This window comes from Zalophus californianus, chromosome 10 (assembly GCF_009762305.2).
Source record: "Zalophus californianus isolate mZalCal1 chromosome 10, mZalCal1.pri.v2, whole genome shotgun sequence".
Lineage (NCBI taxonomy): Eukaryota > Metazoa > Chordata > Mammalia > Carnivora > Otariidae > Zalophus > Zalophus californianus.
The window spans coordinates 78,339,877-78,362,338 of NC_045604.1; the positions used below are offsets into that span (position 1 = coordinate 78,339,877).

Below are 22,462 nucleotides of genomic sequence, written 5' to 3' on the forward strand. Positions count from 1 at the left end.
ACTGCGGTGGATGTCCTTGGATGATGCACCTCTCTGCGCACAAGGTGCAGCCCAAGTTCAGAGCTGCTGGGCTGTGGGGTTTTGCTTTGAACGACATTGCTGTCGTCAGAAGCCCATCCCTGTGCGGCCAAATACCTCTTCCTATACGTCATTACCAGTAGCTGCATAGCAGTCCTTGGTCTGAGCGTTGGCTTCTCACGGCTGCCGTCACAAAGTGCCAGGGACGTAGTGGCCTGCACAACAGGAATGTACTGTCTCGCGGTTCTGGAAGCTGGTGTAGTCAGGGTTGGCTCTTTCTGAAGGAGGTCGGGAGGAGCCATGCCGCTCTCCCAGTATCTGGTGGTTTGCCGACAGTCTTGTGGTTCCTGGGCTTGTCCAAGCGTCACCCCGATCCATGCCTTCATCGTCACTTGGGAACCCCCCCCCAACGCCGCATGCCTTGGCGTCCGCATTTCCCCTTTAGATAAGGACACCACTGACACTGGATTAGGGCCCCCACCCCTAATGACCTCATCTCAACCAGTTCCATCTGCAGAATGACCTTGTTTCCAAATAAAGTTATGTGCTGAGGTACTAGTGGGTTACTTCAGCATTAGAATTTGGGGGAGAAGGGGGGTGGGGGGATGGGTTAGCCTGGTGATGGGTATTAAAGAGGGCACGTTCTACATGGAGCACTTGGGTGTTATGCACAAACAATGAATCATGGAACACTACATCAAAAACTAATGATGTCATGTATGGTGATTAATGTAACAATAAAAAATTGAAAAAATTCAAAGAAAAAAAAAGAACTTGGGGGAGACACAGTTCAACTCTTAACAGTCTGAAGTTTCACCGAAATTTACTTTGCCAGACCACTTCTACTGGCGACTTACGGTTGCTCCCGCTGCACTATATGCCTCGCCTATGATGAGCATCCTTACAAAGAAATCTTTCTCCATGGGTCCAGTTATTCCTTTGGAAACCATTCCTTAGGATCAGCAAGAATGCCCCATATCTAAGGCACTTGATAGCACCTTGCCAGGTTGCTTCCCAGAAAGCAGAGCGGGGTGGGGGATATCCAGCCGACCACACCTGTACCCCACACTTTGATCCAGTGGGGCCTTCCAGAAATGCCAGCCTGCTTTGTGCTTCAAGGCAGAATTCCTCCCCACGGGCCCGGCAGCAAGGGCACGTGCTTTCTTTCTCTCCGGCCTCATTTTTATTTTATCTCATTCCTGCCAAAAAGAGAGTCCACAGGTTAACAGCAAAATAGAAGCCGTGGCTCAAAGTGTCTGTTTAGGGCCTGTTCTCTTGCAACCGCATATACGAATAAAGATTTCAGAAATCCTGGACTTTCTGGGCATCGGGCATTAAATCAATCAGTGAAATTTCACTCACAGGGCAGCTTGCCAAGCCAGAGCAGGAGACAGAAGTAAGTTCTCTGGTTTAGTTCAGTCCATGAAGCCCACAGCAGCTACATCATCCCACTACTTGGAAAGGCAATCAAATAATGAGCACTCACCCACTTTGGGGGGTGGCGGGGAGGCACGGTGAGCTGGGGCTGGCCAGGGAGAGGGTTCTCAAGAGCCGTTCCAAGCCAGCCAACCTGATGGCTTGTTTCAGGGCAGATAACGAGAGCTGGGGCCTGGTAAAGAGCTTGGGCAGCCAGGGCCTCACTCCTGGAGACGTAAGAGAATGAGGCGGCAGAGGAACCTGGAAGAGAACTGGGGATTTGGTGCTCTTGGTGAATTAAAGGACCGGCCGGGGCCCGGTGCTTGCACCGTCCCAGCGAGGAGCGAATGTTGCAAGACAGACGCTTCCCTCAGCAAGGCCGGGCCCACACTGCTCGCCAGCTTAGTGCAGATGCCAGAGAGCAGGATGCAGGGAAGGATAAATTTAGCCAGCATTTCAGGGGAAAACATCGATCTCCAGTGTAGTACTGTCTTTTAAAAGAAAGTGGAAGCTGGAGGCCGGTCATTTGGGACAATTTCCCTTGAACAGATAAAAGCCCAGGAAAAAAACGAATGCTTACCACCAGCTTACCCAGCTGGTGGATCTGAAGGAGCATCCTTTGGACAGGAGGCCGGCCACTTTCTGCCTGGGCATGATGGATGTTCCGCCCTGGCCCCCCTTACTTGTTCCCGAGAAACGGTGCTGCCTTATTTTCTGGAAAGATTTTAGGTTTATGTTTCCAAACCTGAAGGTTCCCCTTCACAAGGAGTGACGCCGGGTCTGGCTCTGAGTTTGCTGGCTGCTGGCCCAGGCTGCTGACATCTGATGTGCCTCATGTGTCAGAGCAGGGTCACCACCAGCCTCCTCCCCGTGTCTCATAACTGAGCAGAGGACACCTGGTAGCTGTAGACAGATTTCTTGCTTTTTTTTTTTGGTTGGTTGGTTTTTTTGTTTTTTTCTAACGTTGGCACTACGGGCATTGTTTCTACCTGGGCAAAGCTGAGGGAACCACGGCCCCAAACAACAGAGCGCCTGTCTGAATGACTGCACAACCTCCCTGGCCCCGTGGCCATGGCATCTTTTCGTGCTGCCTCGCGCCGCCCTGCTCCCTTGTTGGGAAGGGGGGAAAAAGTCCAGTCTGTCAATATTTGGGGCACTAATCATCTACATTCGGGCACCAGGGGTCATTGAAAGGCTGAGACGTTTCCAGGAATTCATGGCTCTAAAAACAAGCTGACCGTAAAGGATTTCGAGCGAGGGTATGAAAGAAAAAAACCCCAAATCTCAGCCCCGCCCCAACCCGCCGGCCCCAAGCATTGTCCATTGGATCATGGATTCTTGGGAAGAAATGAAGTCAACATACACAGTAATGTGGGTCCAAGTTAATAATAAATGTGGAGGAAGGAGAAAAAGGATGTTCAATATTTAAACATTTCAGAGCGCTTCATTTGGTTTGCCAGTTACTTTTCCTGGACAGGTTCCGCAAAACCAGGCGCCCTTGGCCTGTCTCTGCGACCGGCCTCTGACCCCGGTGCTTCGGATAGGGAGGGAAGCGGAGCCTCTTCGAGGCAACCCCAAACCTGGCAGTATGTCTTCTTGCTTTCTGTTGGCTTTCTGAAAGGAAGAGGGAAGACAGTGTGAAAACCGAGGCTTTGATGAATCCCTGGGCGCTTGCGAGGAGTTTTTAAGCTTCGAGGTCGTGTCTGGAGTTGTCTTGATTGTCCCATATTGGCTTCTCTTAGAGCTGTCTCAATTTTTTTTTTTTTTTTGAGCTGTCTCATATTTTAATATAAATTTTGTGCTTTGGCTCTTACCCCAAAGAGAGGAAAAGGCTTAACAGTGAGATCCCGTGGTCACGTTTAGGAGAGGTCTATCCAGTCTTCCTACTAGATACATTCCTTAAAAGTTGCCTATAAGGCAGAATTCTGTGAATCAATTCCTTTTTTCTTCTTGACACACATTATATAAAAGGAAAAGCATTCCTTTGGGGGGTAGGAAAAAACATTTGGCCCCAAGACATAATAAAATCATGCTTAAGGATGCAGCAAACTTTAAAGTCTCTTAGTTAAAGGAAATCAATACTTTTAGGATGAAATATTAATAATACTAAAAAAACATAGTAAGTGAAAACTACAAATGCAGAACAGCCAGGTGATTTCAGCATCGAACACATTAGCTAAGCATTTGCAAGAAGCACAAAGGGAACACGGAGGGCACCGGGACCCATCTGAGAAGCCCCTCCGAGGCCTCGCAAGCCCCCTTGTTGGGAGGGGGGTGCTGGTTTCCATCAAGAAGACACACACCTCCTTCAGTGCCGAGATCATTTCCAAGCACTTTGTTGAAGCTCTTGCCTTCTGGAAACAAAAAGACGAATCTGACTTGGAGAGGGGAGCACTCATGTGTGTGCACACACACGCACAGGAAGCGGTGGGGACAGAGGAAGAGAGACCTAGGGAGAGCCACTTGTTTGGATGTACAGCCTCCCTTCCTCCATGAGTCTATCCCAGTGCCCGTCTTTAAGGACTCTTTCATTCGGTTCCACCCAGCACATTCAACCCCCTAGCCAAGAAACTAATACATTCTTGAGCCAAGCGTAACAGATAACAAGAGCACTGCCTTCTCATATACTGTTATGTTTTGTAGTATGCTCCACTCCCAGGGTGGAGCCCAAGGCAGAGCTTGAACTCACAACTGCTGAGATCAAGGGTTGGATGCTTACCTGACTGAGCTACCCAGGCGCCCCTCATACACTGTTTGCATAGAAATCCCTTAAACTTAGATATTTGTCTCTATTAACTCCTAAGACCTTCAGTCATAAGCGATCACATGAGAGAGAATCTTGCTTTGCGTGGTACTGAGCCATTTCTTCTGCCACATGCCCCCATGTGTAAAGATACATAAAAACGAAAATCCCCAGTTCTTGCCTCAATAGACCCAAGTTCCAGGGACCACACATGCCAGTTAAATTATTATAAATAATTAAAATAGCGCTAACTGAACACTTCAACCATACCACCTCTCTTGGGCCTCACTGCCCTGCGAGGGGTGCCGTGGTCACCCCCTTGACACGCAAGTGCATGTCAGCATGAATGGTTCCCTGGCGGTCACGTGCCCACGTGGGGTGGCCAGACCCCCGGCGCTTTCTTCACCCCTGTCCCCCATGCCCAGAGTGGGAACTAGAGGCCCAGAGCCACGCATGTGCCCTTCTCAGACCTCCTCCCTTATAGGTGACACAGCCGTGCGTACAACTGCCTGATTGCCTGTGTACCACAGGGCTGCCATGAAAGAAAGTGACAAAGTCCTGTCTTCTCGAGGACCTCAGCTGGGGCTTTTAATGAAACTTGTTCTGGGCCAGCATCCATTGTGATCTTTGTGCAGCTCTGCACACACTCCCTGATTCTATCTGACTCACTAGTTCCAGATAGTATCTCCAATTCTTTTTGTAGATGATGTGTCATAGAACATCATCATCTGTTGGTCTGGCCTGACCCCAGTCTGTTAAAACACACAGCAGGAGAGGCTTCAGTGAAGTGGCCCAGCTGTAGAAGTTAAGCACCCCACTCTGTAGAACCCAAGTCCGGGCAAACACAAGCAAACCCAACCTGGACCACGGGTGCATGGCTCTGCTTTGGGAGCGTATTCAGTGTGCGCCTAGGGCACATGCCTTCTGCAGAAGATCAGAACTGATTTCCCTGGCCCCTTTGCGCACTGCCACTTTGGAGAACACACAAGGCGGCCACAGAGCTGGGCTGGTGAGATGAGAAAATCTCCAGAAAGGACCAGGTGATCCAAAGGCTGGTGAGAGCCTCTGGGGGGTGTCCTTTTGCAAGCAAGGCTGTAGCCAAGCCAACCCCCCCCCCAGCCCGGGGCCAGGGGTCCCAGATTCTGCCCCCTTGGGTGCTGGGATGACAGGAGTCAGGGGTCAGTGACCCCCTGCCCTGACAGCTGTCTAACCCGCCTCCCTCTCGCTGCTCTTTCAGCCTTGTTTCCTGCCTCAGTAGAGAGGCAGCAGCCGAGATGGCCACTGCTGAGCTTTCTAGTGCCTTTGCTGAGAGACTGTTGTGGAGCTCTGTGCTTACTAATGTACAGACGGTAATACCAGCGGAAAGGGCAGGGGCTGGGCAAGGCAGGGGCCCGGGCCTCGGGAATGACGCCCAAGTCCCGGCAGAGCGAGGTGATGCCACCAGAAGCGATCCTCAGAGACCTAGTCCCTGAGGACTAGGTGACCCCCACACGCCGCTGAGCCTCTGAGGCCTGGAGAGGTACCCGTGTTCAGGGCGGCAGAAGGGCGCCAGGACAGCAGGGTGCTGCTGTGCATGCCACCCCGCTCGGCTGCACCCCTGCAGCCACAGGGACACGGAGGCCTTGGCTCTCCCCCCGGGTGGCAGCCCACTCAGGCAGGCCTCACCTAGGAGCAGGAACACTTGGAGGGGCAAAGCTGGGACAGAGACAGCCCAAAAAGAAAGCAAGATACTGAAACACCATTTTTTCTCTTCTGCAGATTTTCAAGTATAGTCCTTAAAATCCAAGAGGATTTGTCCATGGATAAAGAGCTATAGGCTAAGAGATTCTGCAAGTTCCCAGCTATTTTTGTATGTTGGACATGTTATCCCTTTAAAAGCAACCAGAAATAAAAGCCTTTAAGCATTTTGAGGTGCAGCCAGTGATCTAGTGGTCGCCTGTGGGGAGGTTGCCCAGGTGTGGCCAAGGGAGGCATTAGAAACGCCCCCTTTCACAAGTACCTGATTTGCCCCCCACCCTGCCGGACCGGACAGGAAGTGCACATGAAGAAAATCAAATGGCTTCCAACAGCCACTTGGGGGGAAGCCCATAGGTGGCCGCTAAAGCCCAGAGTTTTGTGCACACCCCCTGAAACAGTTCCTCATGTGTGGCTCACCAGAAAAGGAAACTGGGGGACGCCTGGGTGGCTCAGTCGGTTAAGCGGCTGCCTTCGGCTCAGGTCATGATCCTGGGGTCCTGGGATCAAGCCCCATGTCTGGCTCCCTGCTCAGTGGAGAGCCTGCTTCTCCCTCTCCCTTTGCCTGCCACTCTGCCTACTTGTGCTCTCTCTCTATCTCTGTCAAATAAATAAATAAAATCTTTTAAAAAAAAAAGAAAAGAAAGAAAGGGAAACTGGAAGGGTCTCTGTGCAGATTCCACCTTCACCCGAACCTCAGAACCCTAGCAGTAGGGAAAGGGACTGTGGGAGACCCCCCCCCCCCCCAGGGATCCTGCTGGCCTGCAGGGCTCTGAACACTGCACATGTGTTGGTAGATTCTTTGATTTTTGTGTGAATTCCTCAGCGGAGTCCTGGGTGAGCACCCAGGCCCTGCCTGGCCCATTGTGGGTGCGCTGTTGTGGAGTTTGAATCTGAAGCCTGCCTCTTCAGTCCCCCACGCACATGCTCTTTGAAGAGTTGGTGGGTAATTCGGCTTTTCTGGTGTGGCCTCCAGCTCCATGGCCCCTGGCCCCCACCACCCTTGGGCATCGGTGTCATCTTGCTGGTTGGGCGGGGGGGGGGGGTGGGGGGGGTGGGCAGGCTTCAGAGCCAGCCTCTTGAGTCCAGAGTGCGGTTGAGAAAGCTCCGTATGGCCCATAGACCCCGTAGGCTGCAGTCGGTCCCAACTCCCCCGCCCCCCCGCAGGCTGAGGCTTCCAGACTCAGGACCACTGACCCTCCTCCCACCCTGGGACCTGGCCGACTGCCCTGGGAGGGGAAAGGGAAGAGCTGGGGAAGGAGCCATTGAGGGGAGAAATTAGGCCGCGGCTGCACTTGCTGTCTTCGGTTCTGTGCCTGAGGTCACGAGGCATATTGATTTTCTGACTGTTTCCCAGCAGTGCGAGGGGTGGTGAGAAAGCCCGAACACTGCATCGGGAAAACCTGAGCTGCAGTGGGCACTGTGAATTTGCCAACACAAGGCAAGCTCAGGCAGGGCACCCTCGCCCCACGGGCCGCACTCATGCTGGAGAGCGTCGGAAATGCCTGGGTGGTTTCTCCTGCATCAGCAGCCCTTGGCGGGCTTTGTCTTACGCTTTTCAGTGTGGAAGGAGCACGAATGAATGTTGGTTTTTGCTAAGACAGGCAGCTCTCGCCTCGACATCTTAGAGCTTTTGCCTCAAAAAGGGCTCTTAAAAACTGGACTTCCCTGAAGCACAGCCACAGGAGACCGAAGCAGCTCAGAGTCACATACTTGAAGCCGCACGTCCGGTGCTCAGCCATGAGGCCTGGATGAGATACCCCGGTCTCTGCCCAGAGCAGAGTCCATGCGCTCATGGCCCATGCAGACAGGAGACACGCTGGGTTTGGCCTGCCTGGGGTGGCCTGCTTCTTGTTCAGAAAATGGAATATGAATGAAGTTGTCAACAATTTAAAAAATCAGGAGGTTTCACATAAAATCGGGATATCCAGCTTGTCTTGCAGAACAGGAAATGGTGGCCACACTAAGGGCCTTGCTCTCAGTCAGCGGCTCTCCGGGCGGACAGCTGCGTCTTCCAGGAGGGTGTAGGGACAGTGCATCATGAGAGTGACGTCACCCAGGACTGTTTTCCTTGAGGTCTTGGCTCCCAGGAAGCACAGAGCCAAACGGTGATGTCAGTTTCCCATCGCCGGAGGCTGTTCTGCTGTGATTTTTCAGTTTCCACCCGCATTTCATTGTTGGACTCTGGTCATTTTGTTTGTGTTTTGGTGGCTGTCAGTACTCAGTACCTGTGGCTCTTGGGTTTGCGATTTAAAATCTAAGCCACGTCACATCCTTCCTGGAACCGACGTCCTCAGAGGAATTACAGCGTTCCACACAGCACGAGCTCTGGGCAGAGCACAGAGGTCAGCTGGGGCCTCCCTGCCGCTCTGAGATTTAGGAAACCTTTGGGTCAAACCCCCCAGTTCTCCCACACACAGGCAAGCCTTCCCACCCTCTGGTCTCTCGTGGTCCCCACCGTTTTCAGGTCTTGGCCCTCGTACATCATCTCTGGGTGGCCTGGGGGAACCCAGATGGAAACTCAGTCCCTTCCCTGGTTTCCCCCTAAAAAGTCCACTTGCACCACACAAGGAAAGAGTTGAAGGAGTATTTCCTGAAGATTGGGGGATGGGGGGTGGGGGGTGAGGAAGGCCGCCTCTCCCCCGTTACCCCTTTTCTTCTTTCTCCGCACTCCACTCCTCCCAGAATTCCCCCAGAAAGTGCAGGGCAGCTTTCCCTACACCGGCTCTGGAGACCTGCCAGTCCCTGTCCCCACAAAGCTCAGCTCACATTCCTGCTTTAACAAAACATTTTTGCGACTGTCAGTTAAGGTTAGGTTCAACTACACAGTAAAGGAAAACCCCAAAGAGATGTTCCTTTCCCTGTCAAGTAGAGGAAGCCTGAATGAAGGTCGTCAGGTGCTCCATAAAGCATCAGGGACCCAAGCCTCTACCTGCTCCATGCTCTGCCATCCCTAATACCTGACTCATGTGGTCCAAGATAGCTGCTGGAGTTCCAGCCATCACATCCATGTTTCAGGAAGCAAAATGAAGGAAGGCATACCTCTTTCCCTTTAAGACGCCTTCCCAGAAATCCAACATGCCACTTTGATTTCTGTGTCCTTGTCTACAAGTTAGCCACATGGCCATGCCTAGCTGCCAGGGCCTGTCACTAGACAAAGGGGAAAATGGCTATTGGGAGACAGCTCGTAGTTTCAGAAACACGGTCCAGAACCCTCTCAACCCCAGAGGATCCCAGGTGTTAGCTGTTAAAAGTGAGGAGAGTTGTTGTACAGACCACCAAAGCATCTGTGCAGTGAAGTTTCCTGTGCCCTACATGGGAAGGCCAACTCCCCTGCAGCTGACAGGCAGGCTCCTGGAGCACAGAGGCAAGAAGAGGTCACCCCCTGGTTGCAGAAACTCTTGCCCAAGCTGGCCCTGAGCTGCATGAGCCTTCGAGAATGGGGAAGGGATTTATGGAGGCAGAAAAGAGGCAGAAGAGAATTCCAAACCCAGGGAACAGCCCAGCTGAGGCAGAAAGCAAGCGGTTCCTGCCACTTGGTGTGAGGACCCACCTGGGCTGCTGGACGCAGGCAGCCCCATCTCGAAATGCCCCGCCGGTGATTCTAGGGAGTAGGGTTTGAGGAGGGAGATGACACAAAAGGTCTCTGGGGTTGGGAACTTCCCTGAGTCTGGGGATTTGACCAAGAATCTAAGCATAGAGATTAATAACCGAACACCTGGGAGCAGAAGGCACGTCAGGGTGGGGAGGGGAGAGAATCAATTCCCTCCCTTTCTCTAGTTGCTGCTGCGTGGGAGGGGGGCCCAGTGATGCCAGATCCTTCTGTGTTTTAAGAAGCCAGAAGTCCAGATTTGGATATAAAATCTCCCAGTGTGTAAACGGGGTTCTGAAAACAAATGGCCCACAAACGTGGTGTGAGCGAAGCAAAACGCATCTGTGAGCCCCTGGGCTCCTGCCGACCAGCTCTGGACCCTGACACTCACACAGCAACCTGGTGCTCGTGGGGAAAGCTTTAGTGGGCATTCTGCCCGAGAGAAGGGCTGTGTACAAAGTGTACTCAAGGTTCATTTCTCCTCTGGCTCCCTCCCAAAAAGGTCAGAGGATTCAAATCAAATTCAGATTTGTAGGCAAAAAGAAAACTATTGGCCATGGAAGCCAAGAGATCCTCACTAACTGTCTTGTTTTTCCACATCTAGACGTAGGGGCCTGTAGAGGAGAAGAGGCTTGTCCAAGGTCACAAAGCCATTTGGGCAGAGCTTGGACCCAGACTTGGGGTTCTGACTCCCAGCCCAGTGCTCCCTCTATCAGGGGGCCTAAAATAGAAGGCTGACCTTTTTGTGGTATTTCTGTGCTTGACACATGCCAGAGAGTTACTCATGAGTTCATCTTCCCAGAATAACTGGCAGAACGGGGCCAGAGGGCAGCAGGAAGACCCCGGGCTGCCCCTGTGAAATCCACGCTCCTGGAAAGCAGGGGATGGGGCTCAGCGTCGGTGCGGGCCTGCCTGCTTCAGGAGCACCCACCGGGCCCCAGCTTTGGGGAGGCTCTTACTGGGCCCAGGGGTGAGGGCTCTGGAGGCCAGAACGGATCCTACAGGTGTGTTAGGGACCCAGGAGCTTGAGCCTGTCCAGCTCGTGCCCCAGCTCGTGCCCCAGCTCATGCCCCCAGTACAAAATAATAATCATCGTAGGAATATTGAAAAAATTCAGACAAGCACAAAAACAAAAACGAAAACTCATGTAATAAAACCACCTGGTTCTCCCATGACTTTAGCTTGGATCCCTGCACTCCGCTCTGCTCCACGCAAGGAGGGATGCAGAGCCTGATTTGTTTTTCTTTCTTTTTTTCATTTCTTCCTTCCTTCCTTCCTTCCTTCCTTCCTTCCTTCCTTCCTTCCTTCCTTCCTTCCTTTCTTTTTTTCTTTACGACAACAGGAGCATGTGGGCCATGCTTTTTCTAATCTTTTTTCGCTCACTGCCTTGAGCGTTTTCCTCCGCACTTAATCTTCTCTCTCACCAGCATTTTTAACCCCAGCAGAGGATTTCACCACCTAGATGTATTTGAATTCATTTGGCCTTTCGCCGACCGGTAGGCGTGTCGGCCTTCCAGCTCCCCGGTACATACACATACCAGTGCTTCTGAACATCGGTATCGTTCGCTCTGGGAATCCGTCCACAGTGCCTTCTACAGCGTAAAGTTCTAGACGTGGACTCAGATGATGTGAAAATCGTATGGCCTTTGATATACATTTCACGGGCTGTTTTTGACACATACTCGGGGAGAGCCAAGAATTTTATCTGCTGGAGATCTCAGGGAGGCCTCTTTGTGCCCTTGTCCCACGATCTCTGGCTTGTCTGTGTTTGCAAATACTTGGCAGTCCATGTGTGTTTGACTCGTGCCCAGAAAGCCCCTTGGCACCTCCACCAAAGCTAGTTCATCAGGAACTGCCTGGCCAGGATGAAGCAAGAGCCGGCGGACAGGCACTCTGGCCACAGGCATTTCTAAGTTCTTTCCAGAGCCCTCCTGGCCCTCTGACTTGTCAGACCGGCTCTCACAGTGGTTGCCACCTCACTTTGGGAAGGAGCCCCTTGAAATGACAGGAAGAGTCTGGACACCTGGCAAAAAAAAAAAAAAAAAAAAAATCACTGAGCTGAGCCTTTCTGGGTCCCCAGTGCTGTGGGGGAGGGGAGAGGAGTAAAAAAGCGGGGGGCAAAGAAGCGGGGGAGGTTCTAGCAGCAGCCAGCAAGGGGAGGACGTGCTCGTTTGTCTCTGCTCAGCTAGGCCCTGCGAACAGGTGGTATCGGAAATTGGTGATTTTTTTTCTTCTATTTATTTCTCAGCACAAACGAAAGGTATGTGGCTTGACCCTCATCCATTCCCAAAATGAAAGCACTCTAGCCTCTCAGCCTCTCATCTACCGCACATGCCCGGCCCCAGAGGTCTTAGAGCAATAAACTGGGGCTCTAAAGAGCCTGACAGAGAAGGGGGTGACAGCTACACCATCCGTCTGTCCTGGCTAGGGCGTTGTCGGAGACATAAAAGGCTTAGTCCCAACCCTCTTACCACACTCGGCGGCCCCTGTGTTCATTGCTCTGATAAATAAGCAGCTCGGGGAAAAGCCATCTTGACATTTTGATTTGTTAAGGCGTGATTCATTTTCGAGTCAAGTTAACAGCTTGTAAACTTGGGGGTTTACCACTTGAAGTGATTAAGAAGTAAGCAGCCATAAAGCCAGGGCCGTGGGGCTGCTGCTGATCGCCCCCTGGGAACCTTCCTGACTGGCGTTCAGATTTGCCTCGGTGTTTGCCGTAGCCAATCTGAGCCTCCCCCTTCCGCCACAGATACACACGGCATATCACATAACACCTCTTCTTGGGAACTCCAGCACGTCAGTCCTGCTATTCTCCCTGCAAGCAAACGTTTGGTCCGCGGTAGCTGGGGGAGGGGAGTACTGCCCTCCACAAAAGAGAAGCTGGTGAATTTACCCACCACTCTCCCACAAGGCCTCACGTTGCGAAACCTGGAGGGCTTGGCGTGGGGTATAAATAAAGACCCCACTTGCCCGAGGGGAGGGGGATGAGGGAGGTACAGGCCTCCAGTTAAGGAACGAGGAAGTCACAGGAATAGAAAACAGAGCATAAAGAATACAGTCAGTAATATTGTAATAGTGTTGTAATGGGACAGATGGGAGCTATGCTAGGGAACACAGCACAATGTATAAACTTGACAAATCACTAAGCGGGACACCTTAAATTAATGTCACATTGCGCGTCAACCCTACTAAAAAAAATTAATAATAATAAAAAAATAAAGAGAATACAACAATAAAGACCTGGCTTTTAAGGAGCTAATCCTTAGACAAAAATAACTTCACACAAACATTAATACAAAATAGCCCCTCCGCGGTGGCCAGGTACGGGGCCCCACTAGTCCTAACGGGGGGTGGGGGGTGGGGAATGAAGCAGCAGGTCCCCACCCCAGCCAGGCCCATGTTTGCCCACCGGTCGGTGAAGGGAAAGGGGCTCAGGACAGTGCAGGGACTTGCCCCACGGTCTGGTGAGTGAGCAGACTAGGGATAGAACCCAAGCTTTCCTGGTGCCAGAGGCCAGGCTCAGTGTGCTTGCTTCGGTCGAGCGCCAGAGAGTAAAATATTTCAGGCTTCGCGGGCCGTGTGGCAACTGCTCAGTGCTCGAAACAGCCACTGACTCTGTATGCAAGCAAAGGGCCATGGCTGTGTTCCAGTCAAACTTCATTTACAAAACACTGGGCCATAGTTTGCTGACCACCACCCACCACGCTGCCACCTTCCTGAGTTCTGCAAAAAGCAAAGTCAGAGCCTAGGAAACCTTCTGGAAGAAGTGTCCATGGGAGCTGGACTGTGAAGTTCAGCCAGTGCAGGTGGCATGAATGAGGTTTGGGGCTGGCTGGGGTGAGTGTGCTCAGGAAGTGGAGAGGTTTGATGTGATTGGCTGGGAGGGTTGGGATCCCCACTCTCAGCTAGAAAGAGGACATGCCCCCCCCCGCAATCCCCACTCCAGTTTGGTGCCACTTCAGAATTACAGGGCAGAAGCATCAGGCTCCACAGAGCACCTTGACCATGGTCCTGCTCAGCTCGTGGGGGCTGATGCAGAAGCCACCACAGTCCGCATAGCCCCCTGGGATCATCAACAAGGCTTTTGCTCCATGGGAGCTTCCTGCATTTAGTGAATAAAGTCAGAAGCTATGGCCCTTTAGGAAAGCAGGTTGTAGAAGGGACAGAAAGCCATGGTCTGCAGGAAAGGGGCTCCCAGATGGGCTCATGCAGACAGGCCTCCTTTCATCATAAAGAGCACTCCACTCTCCCTGTGTGCCAAGCCCTGTGTCCCACTGTACCCCCAGTACAGTGCAGTGACAAGAACCTAGTGACGACCCTCCCAACTAGCAGGGGGTGGTGCTAGGCACGCGTTCTGGTGTTTCTGCATGGGGAGCAGAGCTTGACCAAGTCCGAGCGTCTCCAGAGCGTGGGGCTCCCCCACTCCCTGGTGCGGGAAGGCCACGGGCCTTGCAAATGTGCGGTCCCCATCTCTGAACCCAGAATTGCTCCAAGGGCTGTGTGGAACTCTGCAATTGGGAGCTCTTCACCAGAGCTGAGCAAAATCTGTGGCAGGGAGAGTCTCGGGGGCGCCTCCCCTCGCGCCCAGTGCCCTGCCTTTGACAACTCGGGCACGTTAGTGAAGGCCCTGAGATTTTGCTGTGAGGCTGTCCCGAGTGCCACCAGGATGCCTCTGAAGCCCCCAGGCTGCGTGTCCCCTTCAAGGCCACAGCCAGCCCGTCACTGAGCCAGCGTCAGGCACTCTGATTAATGGCTCACGGCCTCGGCTCTATGGCCGGCTGCACCCTCTTCCTTGAGACGGCTTTGAAGTGTGTCCAGGTCAGGCCCATGGCCAGAGAGGTCAGCTGGGGACTCTTCAAGGGGCTGGGTTGGATTGGGGGGGGGTGTAGCCTTTAGGTTAAGGTCCCCCGGCCCCCCCCTTTGAGGTGTGGCTTGCCCGTGGCATCTCCCACGAAATCGGGGAGTGTGGCACCCCCTCCTCCTAGGCCAGCTTGTTTCTTCCCCCTTGGTCACCTCACCACTTACCTTGCAGGCTTTGCCGTGGCCCAGTGCATAAACCAGCACAGCTTGCCATCCCTGGCCTCACCATCTGCCGGCGGGAGCCCCAGCGGCAGTGGGAGCACCAGCCACTGTGACTCTGGAGGCGCCAGCTCATCATCCACCCCTTCTGCCACCCAGAGCCCGTCAGGTATTGGCCGCGTGACATGATGCGGGCGGGGGGGGGTGGCAGGGGAGGGCGGCGACTTCGGGGAGCTCTGTGATCCCTCCGTGCCAAGACCGCTGACCCCCAGCTTGTCCTTGCCATCGTGTTTGGGGCCGCCGCCGCCTGGGGTTCTGCGTTCCGTTCTGATGCGACGGCTGGTCTAGCTCCCCACAGGGGAGGAGTCACTCCTTTTGCAGGCTGGCCCCCCGCCGAGAAAGACCTTCCCTGACCACAGGGCTGGAGGGGATGGACGGCTGCGGAGCCTGCATCTGCCCCATTATCACCTCCACAAGGAGGGCTCTCCCAGACTGGAGTGTGTGAACCTGGCAGAAGCATGTGTCCACGCTAATTTGTTCTTTCCTTCATAACGTACCAGTTTTCTCTGTAAATGTGTGCAGTCCAGTCATCTGTGGCCAGGGGTACACCCTTTGGGAATCTTCCGGGATGTGCTAGAGTCCTGTCTCGCCTTCCTGGGCCTCAGACAAGGGCAGGCGTTGCACAGGCAGACCCCGTGGGCAGGGGGGCTACGGTGAGATGGGTGGGCACCCCCTGTGTTCTCAGCCACCATGAGCCCCTCACACGTGGGCGCCTCACAGTGCTCGGTGAGATCCCAGGGGCAAGGCACCAGGCTTCTTTCCTGAACCCCTTGGCTGCACAATGCAGCCAGATGGAGCAGGGCCCAAGCAGGGATGCTGGAGAGGGGCTTGGGGGTGCATGAAGCTTCATGCCCCAGCAGCACGACCCCATGGGTCTGTTCTGATTTGGGAGGCCCCCTCATTTGGGGACCCTCGGTGTCCTTCGCTGTTCCTTCGAGATCCCACCCAGAGCTCTCACCTATCCTATCTCAGGGCACCTGACCAAACTCTTGTCAGGCGGTGGATCGGGGGGTCATGATAAAAGCCACATGCCAGGAAACTAAGGGCCCCCGACTCCCATTCCGTCAGCACTGGAGCCCGTGATCTCCTTCGATGCATGCACCTCTCCAGGATTGTCAGCTCCCACATTCCCCAGCGAAGGGTTAACCCCGCCTGGTTTCGCCTGCTGCCTGCAGCCCCTTTCTTCCGCCAGCATCCACTACCTCCAGCTACTATTGACATTCCCGAGGCCCAGGCAGCAGGGTCACCCTCACACCACCTCACTTAGACCTTCTTCCACTCAGCACCTGCTCCTCCCCCCGCCCCCTCCCCGCCCCAGCTTGGGGGAGGTGGCCTCCTTCTCTGAGCTGTTTCTGAGCCCGATCTGAGGTTGGCTGCAGGTGTTGCTGCCGGTCCCAGGCCCACAGCGGGACATTCAGACGGCACTTTCTCCAGAAGCCAGGAAGAGCCCTCCACCTTCCTCTGCAGCCGGATCTCACGGTGGCTCTGGGGCCCGAAGGGCAGGGTTGTGTGTGTTCATGGGCTTGTGTGTGCACCCACGTGCTGCCTGCATGTGCACGCTTCTGTGTCTGTGTCGTGTGCACCCAAACACACTTAGCCTGACGATTGCGTTTGGGGTGAAGCTCTCTTCCCAATGGAGCTGTGTACGCCTTTCTTTCATGTTTAAGAAGGCACAGACAACAGCTAAGCAAACAAACGAGCCGTGTACTTCTTTGCCTAAAACTGAAACCAGCCAAGACCCACAATCGTCAAAATCAGGTCTGTGTTTGCAGATGTTCACGTGAGCGCGGCCCCTGGGGCTTTGGCTCTGCACCTTCCCCCAGAGGCTCAGGGTCCCCAGGAGGCGAATTTTTTTTTCTCTTGGCCTCCCTCAGCCCCTCTGTCCCTACCACCACCATCCCCCGCATGGTGCCAGTGACCTGTGTTCTCATCTGAGAAATGCAGGGGCTGTCAGCCTGGCTGTCAGGTAGCCAGGCAGCACCAGTTGATAAGTGATGGTCAGGCTCTTCTGGGTGTCTGCCCCCGTTCCATGCGTCCCTGGCAGGCCTGCGGAGGCAAGTGTGTGAGGCCCCATTTTTTATGCTGCCTGACAGTAAAAGCTTGTGGCCCAGCCTGCCTGTCTGAGTCTCTGCAGACACTGAAGTAACTCACCCCCTGACGAAGGGCCAGCCTGTCAGGCAGCCTGCCCTTCACTCTCGACTGAGGACCCAGCTCCTGATCCCTGGGAAGAGAGAGCATTGGAACCCATGCGCTGCTCCCTGTCACAGGGGCCCGGCGAGAGGAGTCACAGGCCGGGGTGGCAGGTTTTGGGAGGGCCACCATTCACTTGGCCTCTCAATGGCCACCTTCCAGGCCAGGCTCCAGCCTCCTGGGTCCCATCCACAGCACAGCACAGGAGGTTTCCGTGTTCCTCGTAAGGGCAGGCCTCCCCAGATGGTGCCGCCACGCGCCTACTGTCTCCCCGGGCTGTGCTGGACAGGAAGCAGAGGCTGCAAGGGAGGTGTTTTCAGGACAGGTGCTCTTCGGCCACTTTCCTGAGTTGATGTCGGCCCGGAGCAGTGGCCTGGTGTTCAGACTTCTAATGGGCAGAAGCTCCGCCCGTGGGGTCTGGCCGTAGTTGGCCGGAGGCGGCATCCTGCAGGGCCAGCTGGGCAGCAGGACGGGCCGGGGCAGCAGAAGACAGCTGCGGCCCAGTCAAGGGGCCACTTGTCTTCCCAAGTCGTTTTGGAGGACACAGTGCTGAATCAGAGGCATCCCCAGCCCTGTACTTCCAGAGTTTCTGAGTCCAGGAAGTTCCCCGTGGGGAGAGCCGCTGCCAGGCCCCTTGCAGCCAGAATTAGCTCCAGTGGCTTCTCTGCTCTCAAAGCGACACTTTGCACGGGCAGGTGTTTGGTTGGAGAAGCAGACGACAGATGCCATCCATCAGGGGACGAGACAGGCCCAGCTTTCTGTGACTCTGCGGCTTTGAACCCCAGAATTATCCAAGGATATCCCTGAAAGCCAGGGGTGAGCCTTACACTATCCTAGCCGTAGATGGGGCACGGGCACCCACTGCACACCCTTCTCCGTGCGCGTGCGGTGCATGCTGTGTACCTGTTCCATCGAGGCCCAACAGACGTACCTCCTAATCCCCCCGTGTGCCGGGCACTGTGCTCACAAACACTGGACAGACACCCCCTCACTGAGACTTGCCACCCTCCACCTCACGCTGGACGGTTGAAAACACGGGGGCTCAGAAGGATCGCACGGCTTGGCCACGACAGTGCAACCAGGAAACCGAGGAGCCCACACACCACGGGCCCCAGCCTTAGTAATTCTAGAACCCGTGGTCCACCTTCTGAAATCACCCCTCAGAATATCCCTGCAGTTCCTAAGTCTGTCTCCCGTGCCTCTGCGGGGCACTGCAGAGCCCTGGACCTCAGGTTCAGATCTCCGTCGGGGGGCAGCCCACAGAGTACATGCATTTCTCCTTCCAGTGTGTGTGCTTGCTCTAGAAACCACACGAAAAGCCACAGCCCATGCACAGAGACCCTGGCAACTGTGCCGCCCCAGTCAACCAAGGCTGGGCCATGTGGCCCCTGTGGGGGGAAGCCTGCTGGTCCCCCAAGTCAGCAACACAGTGGACCCCAGAGGGCCCCATCCATCTCCTCTGCCAGCCCAAATGGGGTCATCCCCAAATGAGGGCGTAAAACTCTTTTGATACTTGGTTGTTTCCCACCCCCCGCCCCTCTGTCCAGCCCAGGGGACCTCAAGGTTCTCTGCCTGGGTTTGCAAGAAGCCCTTTTTATCCCAAATACAGATTTTTCTCAGCTGCCCACGGGATCTTGAGTCGGAGTGATGCAGGTTTTGTGGATGTCAGACCTGATCTCACTAGGGTCCCTCCAAGGGTGGCCCTCACGTCCAGCCTCTCTCTGCATCTCATCTCTGCTGGCCTTGGGGCCCTATCTCCACTGCATTAACGTTTTCTAACCAAACAGGTTTTTGTTGAGTCCCCACTATGTGCAGGCACTGGGGATAGAAGGTGACAAAGGAACACACAGGCTAGCAGGGGAGACCAGGGTCTACCAGATGACCGCACGCAAGTGTCCAGTTGAGAACTGTCCCTGGGGTCTACCCATAAATCCTGCCCTTCCAGATACAGACCCCAAGGGGCGGCCTGTTTTTGAGGAACAGCGCATGTGCCCGTGGGGGCCTAAGCCCGTGGCCCAGCGCTGGCAGAGGGCCCCTCACCACAGTGGGAAGGAACCCGCCCAGAGGGTCACTGGTTTGCCCTCTGTGCTGGGAACACCTGCTTCTGAGTCTCCTCCACATGCCAGGGACAGAGTGTGGATGCCTGTGAGTGGCTTTTTTGCAAGTGCTGGACCTCAAATCAGGGCCAAGAGACACCTGGTTACCAGGTCACAACTGAATTCCCTGGTAACCAGAGAAACCAGCTAGAAGGAGTTGGGAGCAAGGGTATTTTATTTTCATGGTTACTTATTCACCTGTTAAGGCTGTGCCGAGGGAATTATTGTCCAGTTGTAACAGCTGATGCGCAAGTTGACCTGTTCCCCATGTCCTTTATAGAAAGTGCAATGAGACCCTCAAGCCTTCCTGGGGAGACCGGTGCCCTGGGCAGCCTCCTGGGACCTGGCATCTTGTCGCCCACCTGTCCAGTGCAGCCGGCCTGATAGGCCTCAGCTTGCTCTTCACTGAGAAAATTATAGAGTTGGAATTAGCAGGGGTTTTTTTCCTTAAACACTTGATGGTTTTGAGAAGCAGAAATTGCAGAGAACGTATGGCGGGAAAGAGAAAATAGACCCAATTTGGAAGCAAACATAGGGCCGGTAGGAATACTTTAGAAAAACTTTCTGGGTTACAGCCCGTCACACGCACGTACACACAGGCAGATGCACGCTCACACACATCCAGTGCACATGCTTGCAGCCGCACGCCCTGCGTGAGGCTCAGATAAGAGACAATCGTTTGTTAAAAAATGAAGTCAGCGTGAAGTCCAGCCTGCTCTTTCCGTCGTCCGTTTTCAGGGCCCATGGAATGAGCGCTTTGACCTTACCGCAGGGTTTTATAGGAAGAAGGAAGGGTCTGGCCCCTGGAAGCCCCGGGCTGAGGCCTGGCAGGGGCGGGGTCCTGCTGTCCCCATCCTCACCGGCCGCCTGGGCTGTCTGAACACATCACCTTATCCCCCAGTGCTCGGTCCCTTTCGGGCCCAGTGGGAGCCAGACAGCCCAAGACTGACCCACGTGTCACTGAACTAGGTTACCAGTCAGGCAGGACCTGAAGGACAGAAACCCCAAGCAAGGCTTGTTCTTTTCTCCCCAGTTTTCTCCATGGCATTAATTTTTTTTTTTTATCGTGGTGAAATACACATACCACACGCTGCACCATCGTAACGACTTTTAAGCGCATAGCCCCGTGCCGCATTAGGTTATATTCACGTTGTGTTCTGTTGCATTAATTTTCACCTTGGCTCGAACCTCAAGGTTGTGTCCAAGAGTACGGTTCCTTCCTTCCTAGGGAGATGCTCCTAACATTTTTGTTTCAGCTGATTAGAACCCCCCCACCTTGGCCGCTCGGCACCTGGTCTCAGGCCTTCCTGCTGTGGCTTGGCCTTGGTCTCCAAAGGGGCAGAGCTGCCGAGTGTCTTCTGGAGTGTGGCTGGGGAGGGGTCCAGGGCTTGCCCAGAGCTCCCCGAGCTGTGCTGTTGGCTTTAGTGTGGTGACATCAGGAAGCTCGGGGCCTCATCGGTCGGAGGGCGGCAATCTGCTTGTTTCTCTAGCCCGCTGGGCTCCCGTCCCCCAGCCACACGGCCTTCCCTCCTCAGACGGTCCCAAGGAAGCAGGGCCCTCGTGCTCACTGCTGGTTCGTGTGTGGATCTGCCCGGCGGCTCTGTCCCTCTCTCCCTCTGTCCCTGGACGTTTCTCACCAACCGACACCACGCGTGGCCGACCACTCCCAGTCTTTCCTTTCCAACAGGACTGAGCCTTCGCCGTCTTGTCCCTCAAGTGGGCCCCACGAGTGGGCACACGGTTGGGCCCCTCGCCGTGGTGACGGCGCCCCGCTCCCCTGGAGCTCTCGTCCAGGCCGGGCATCCGTCACAGCTCCACGCCCCTCTCCGGGCCCCCTTTCTCTGTCGCGCGGTTGAAGGCTTTCTCTGACCTGTCGCTGTGTTTGCCTCTAGTCAGGAATGGCAGGAAAGGACGCCGGCGAGTGTTCAGCCTGTCGGAGGCCGACAGTCACGGCGGCCACTGGGTTTAGTGCTTCCAACGGCAGCTGGCACGGCACCTCCCGCAGGCGACTCAGGCAGGTCTCGTCCGCTAGCCTGTGCGGCCCACACGCCCCGCCACCGCCTTCCCGGGCCTCGGGGGACCTCGCGGGGCCTCAGGGGACCAGGGCTGTGCTGCCCCCTCCAAGCGGCCATCTCCCCAGCTTCCGCGAAGCCTGTTCTTCCGTTCCCCTGCAGCCTCACCTGGGCTGGGGCCCGCATCCCCTGCCCTCGAGCCTTGGGCAGCCTGGAAGCGCCGTCCTTCTCCGTGGACACCCAGTGCGGGGCGGGGGGGGGGGTGGTTCTCCAGCCCAGTCTGTGCGGGATGGGGGGGGGGTCCCTGCGTTAGGCCACGAGGGTTGAGCAACAGATTTTGCAAAAAGCAACCGAGAAGTCAGCTAGGTTCTCTTTTTCTGTTCTTCCTCGTCCCCCCCTCCCCACTCTCCCCCGACCCTGCTCAAAGCTCAGTGTTAGATTCAGTCCCGCCTCAGCCAGAGACCAGAGCCGGTTCCCCCACAGGTATGGGCAGGGTGACTCCATCATCCCCCGTACTTAGATGCAGTGTTCCAGGTGGCCACAGACGCAGGTTCCCTGCGCAGGGCCCCTAGCTGCTGCCTGCCCCCCACCTCCCCCACCACCTTCCCCACCTTCCCTTAGGGGTTCCCATGCTGGCCTCCCGCTGGCCTCCCACTGGCCAGTCGGGAGCCTTTTGCCTTCTTTTGCATTTAAAAGCTGCTTCCTTTGAGCTCTGCCCTTTGCCCTGCTATGCTCTGCTGCCCCCCCCCCCCCCCCCCGCCACCACACACACACACACACACACACACACTCACTCACACACACTCACTCACACACACTCACACTCTCTCTCAGTCCCACTCTCCCAGCCTGAGCACAACAGCCCCAAAGTTTTCCTGGAAACCATCACTCCGCAAGGGCCAGCCAAGCCCCTGCCCCAAAGCCAGAGATCAGCTTCTGGAGGATGCTGGCCAGGGACGCGGGGACCCACTGCCTCGGTGTCAGCTACAGGCAGAGCCTCGGGAGACCAAGCGTCTCTCACAGAACCCTGGACATCCAGGACTTCCCGCTCAGGCCTCCACTCTTCTCCCTGGCTCCTGGCCAGGAAACCAGAATGTTCTCCAAATCTCTCATGTTCGAGGCCAGGCCCCTCTCTGTGGCCTTCGAGCCGAAAATACCAGCAGACAGGCAAAACCAAGGGCTCAGCCCTGGACCAGAACATGTGTCTTCGTTGGGTAATTTTCCCGTGGTGAAAAAGATCTCCTTTTTTGTTCCCCTTGGAATGGATACGTTTGTAGCTCACATTCAGGAAGCAATTTTTAGTTTAAAAAAAGAAGTAAGGGTTGTGGGTGACGGGTGAGAGGTTATTTTTACCCAATAAAAAATGGAAAAAGGCTATTTTTAAGGGGAAAAAAAACCCAACCCTTTTAATAAAAATTGTTGGTTCTTAAAGAAGACACCAATTGTGTGTGTGTGTAATATTGTCTGTTGGTTTGCTGGTTTTTAAATATATTTGATGGCAAATTTCCCATATCCTTGATTATGCTTATCACCAAAAACCCCATTAGGGATCAGGGAAAGAGATTTGCCAGCTTTTTTGAAT

At 54.7% G+C, this 22,462-nt stretch overlaps 1 protein-coding gene across 13 annotated transcripts in view; it reads left to right on the top strand.

The window, feature by feature from the left end:
* CLEC16A (C-type lectin domain containing 16A) overlaps positions 1–22,462 on the top strand; it is a 200,952-nt gene that overhangs the window by 173,097 nt on the left and 5,393 nt on the right. For 10 of the 13 annotated variants that reach the window (XR_003522964.2, XM_027610767.2, XM_027610772.2 and 7 more), the window contains one exon: positions 14,536–14,691. Coding sequence is in view for 11 of the 13 variants with exons in the window: in XM_027610767.2 (XP_027466568.1) it covers positions 14,536–14,691 (156 nt within the window). In the remaining 2 variants the exon portion in view is untranslated. Of the gene's footprint in view, positions 1–14,535; positions 14,692–20,760; positions 22,307–22,462 lie in introns of those variants that run through there. The other 3 variants (XR_003522965.2, XM_027610777.2, XM_027610778.2) reach the window with 2 other exon arrangements.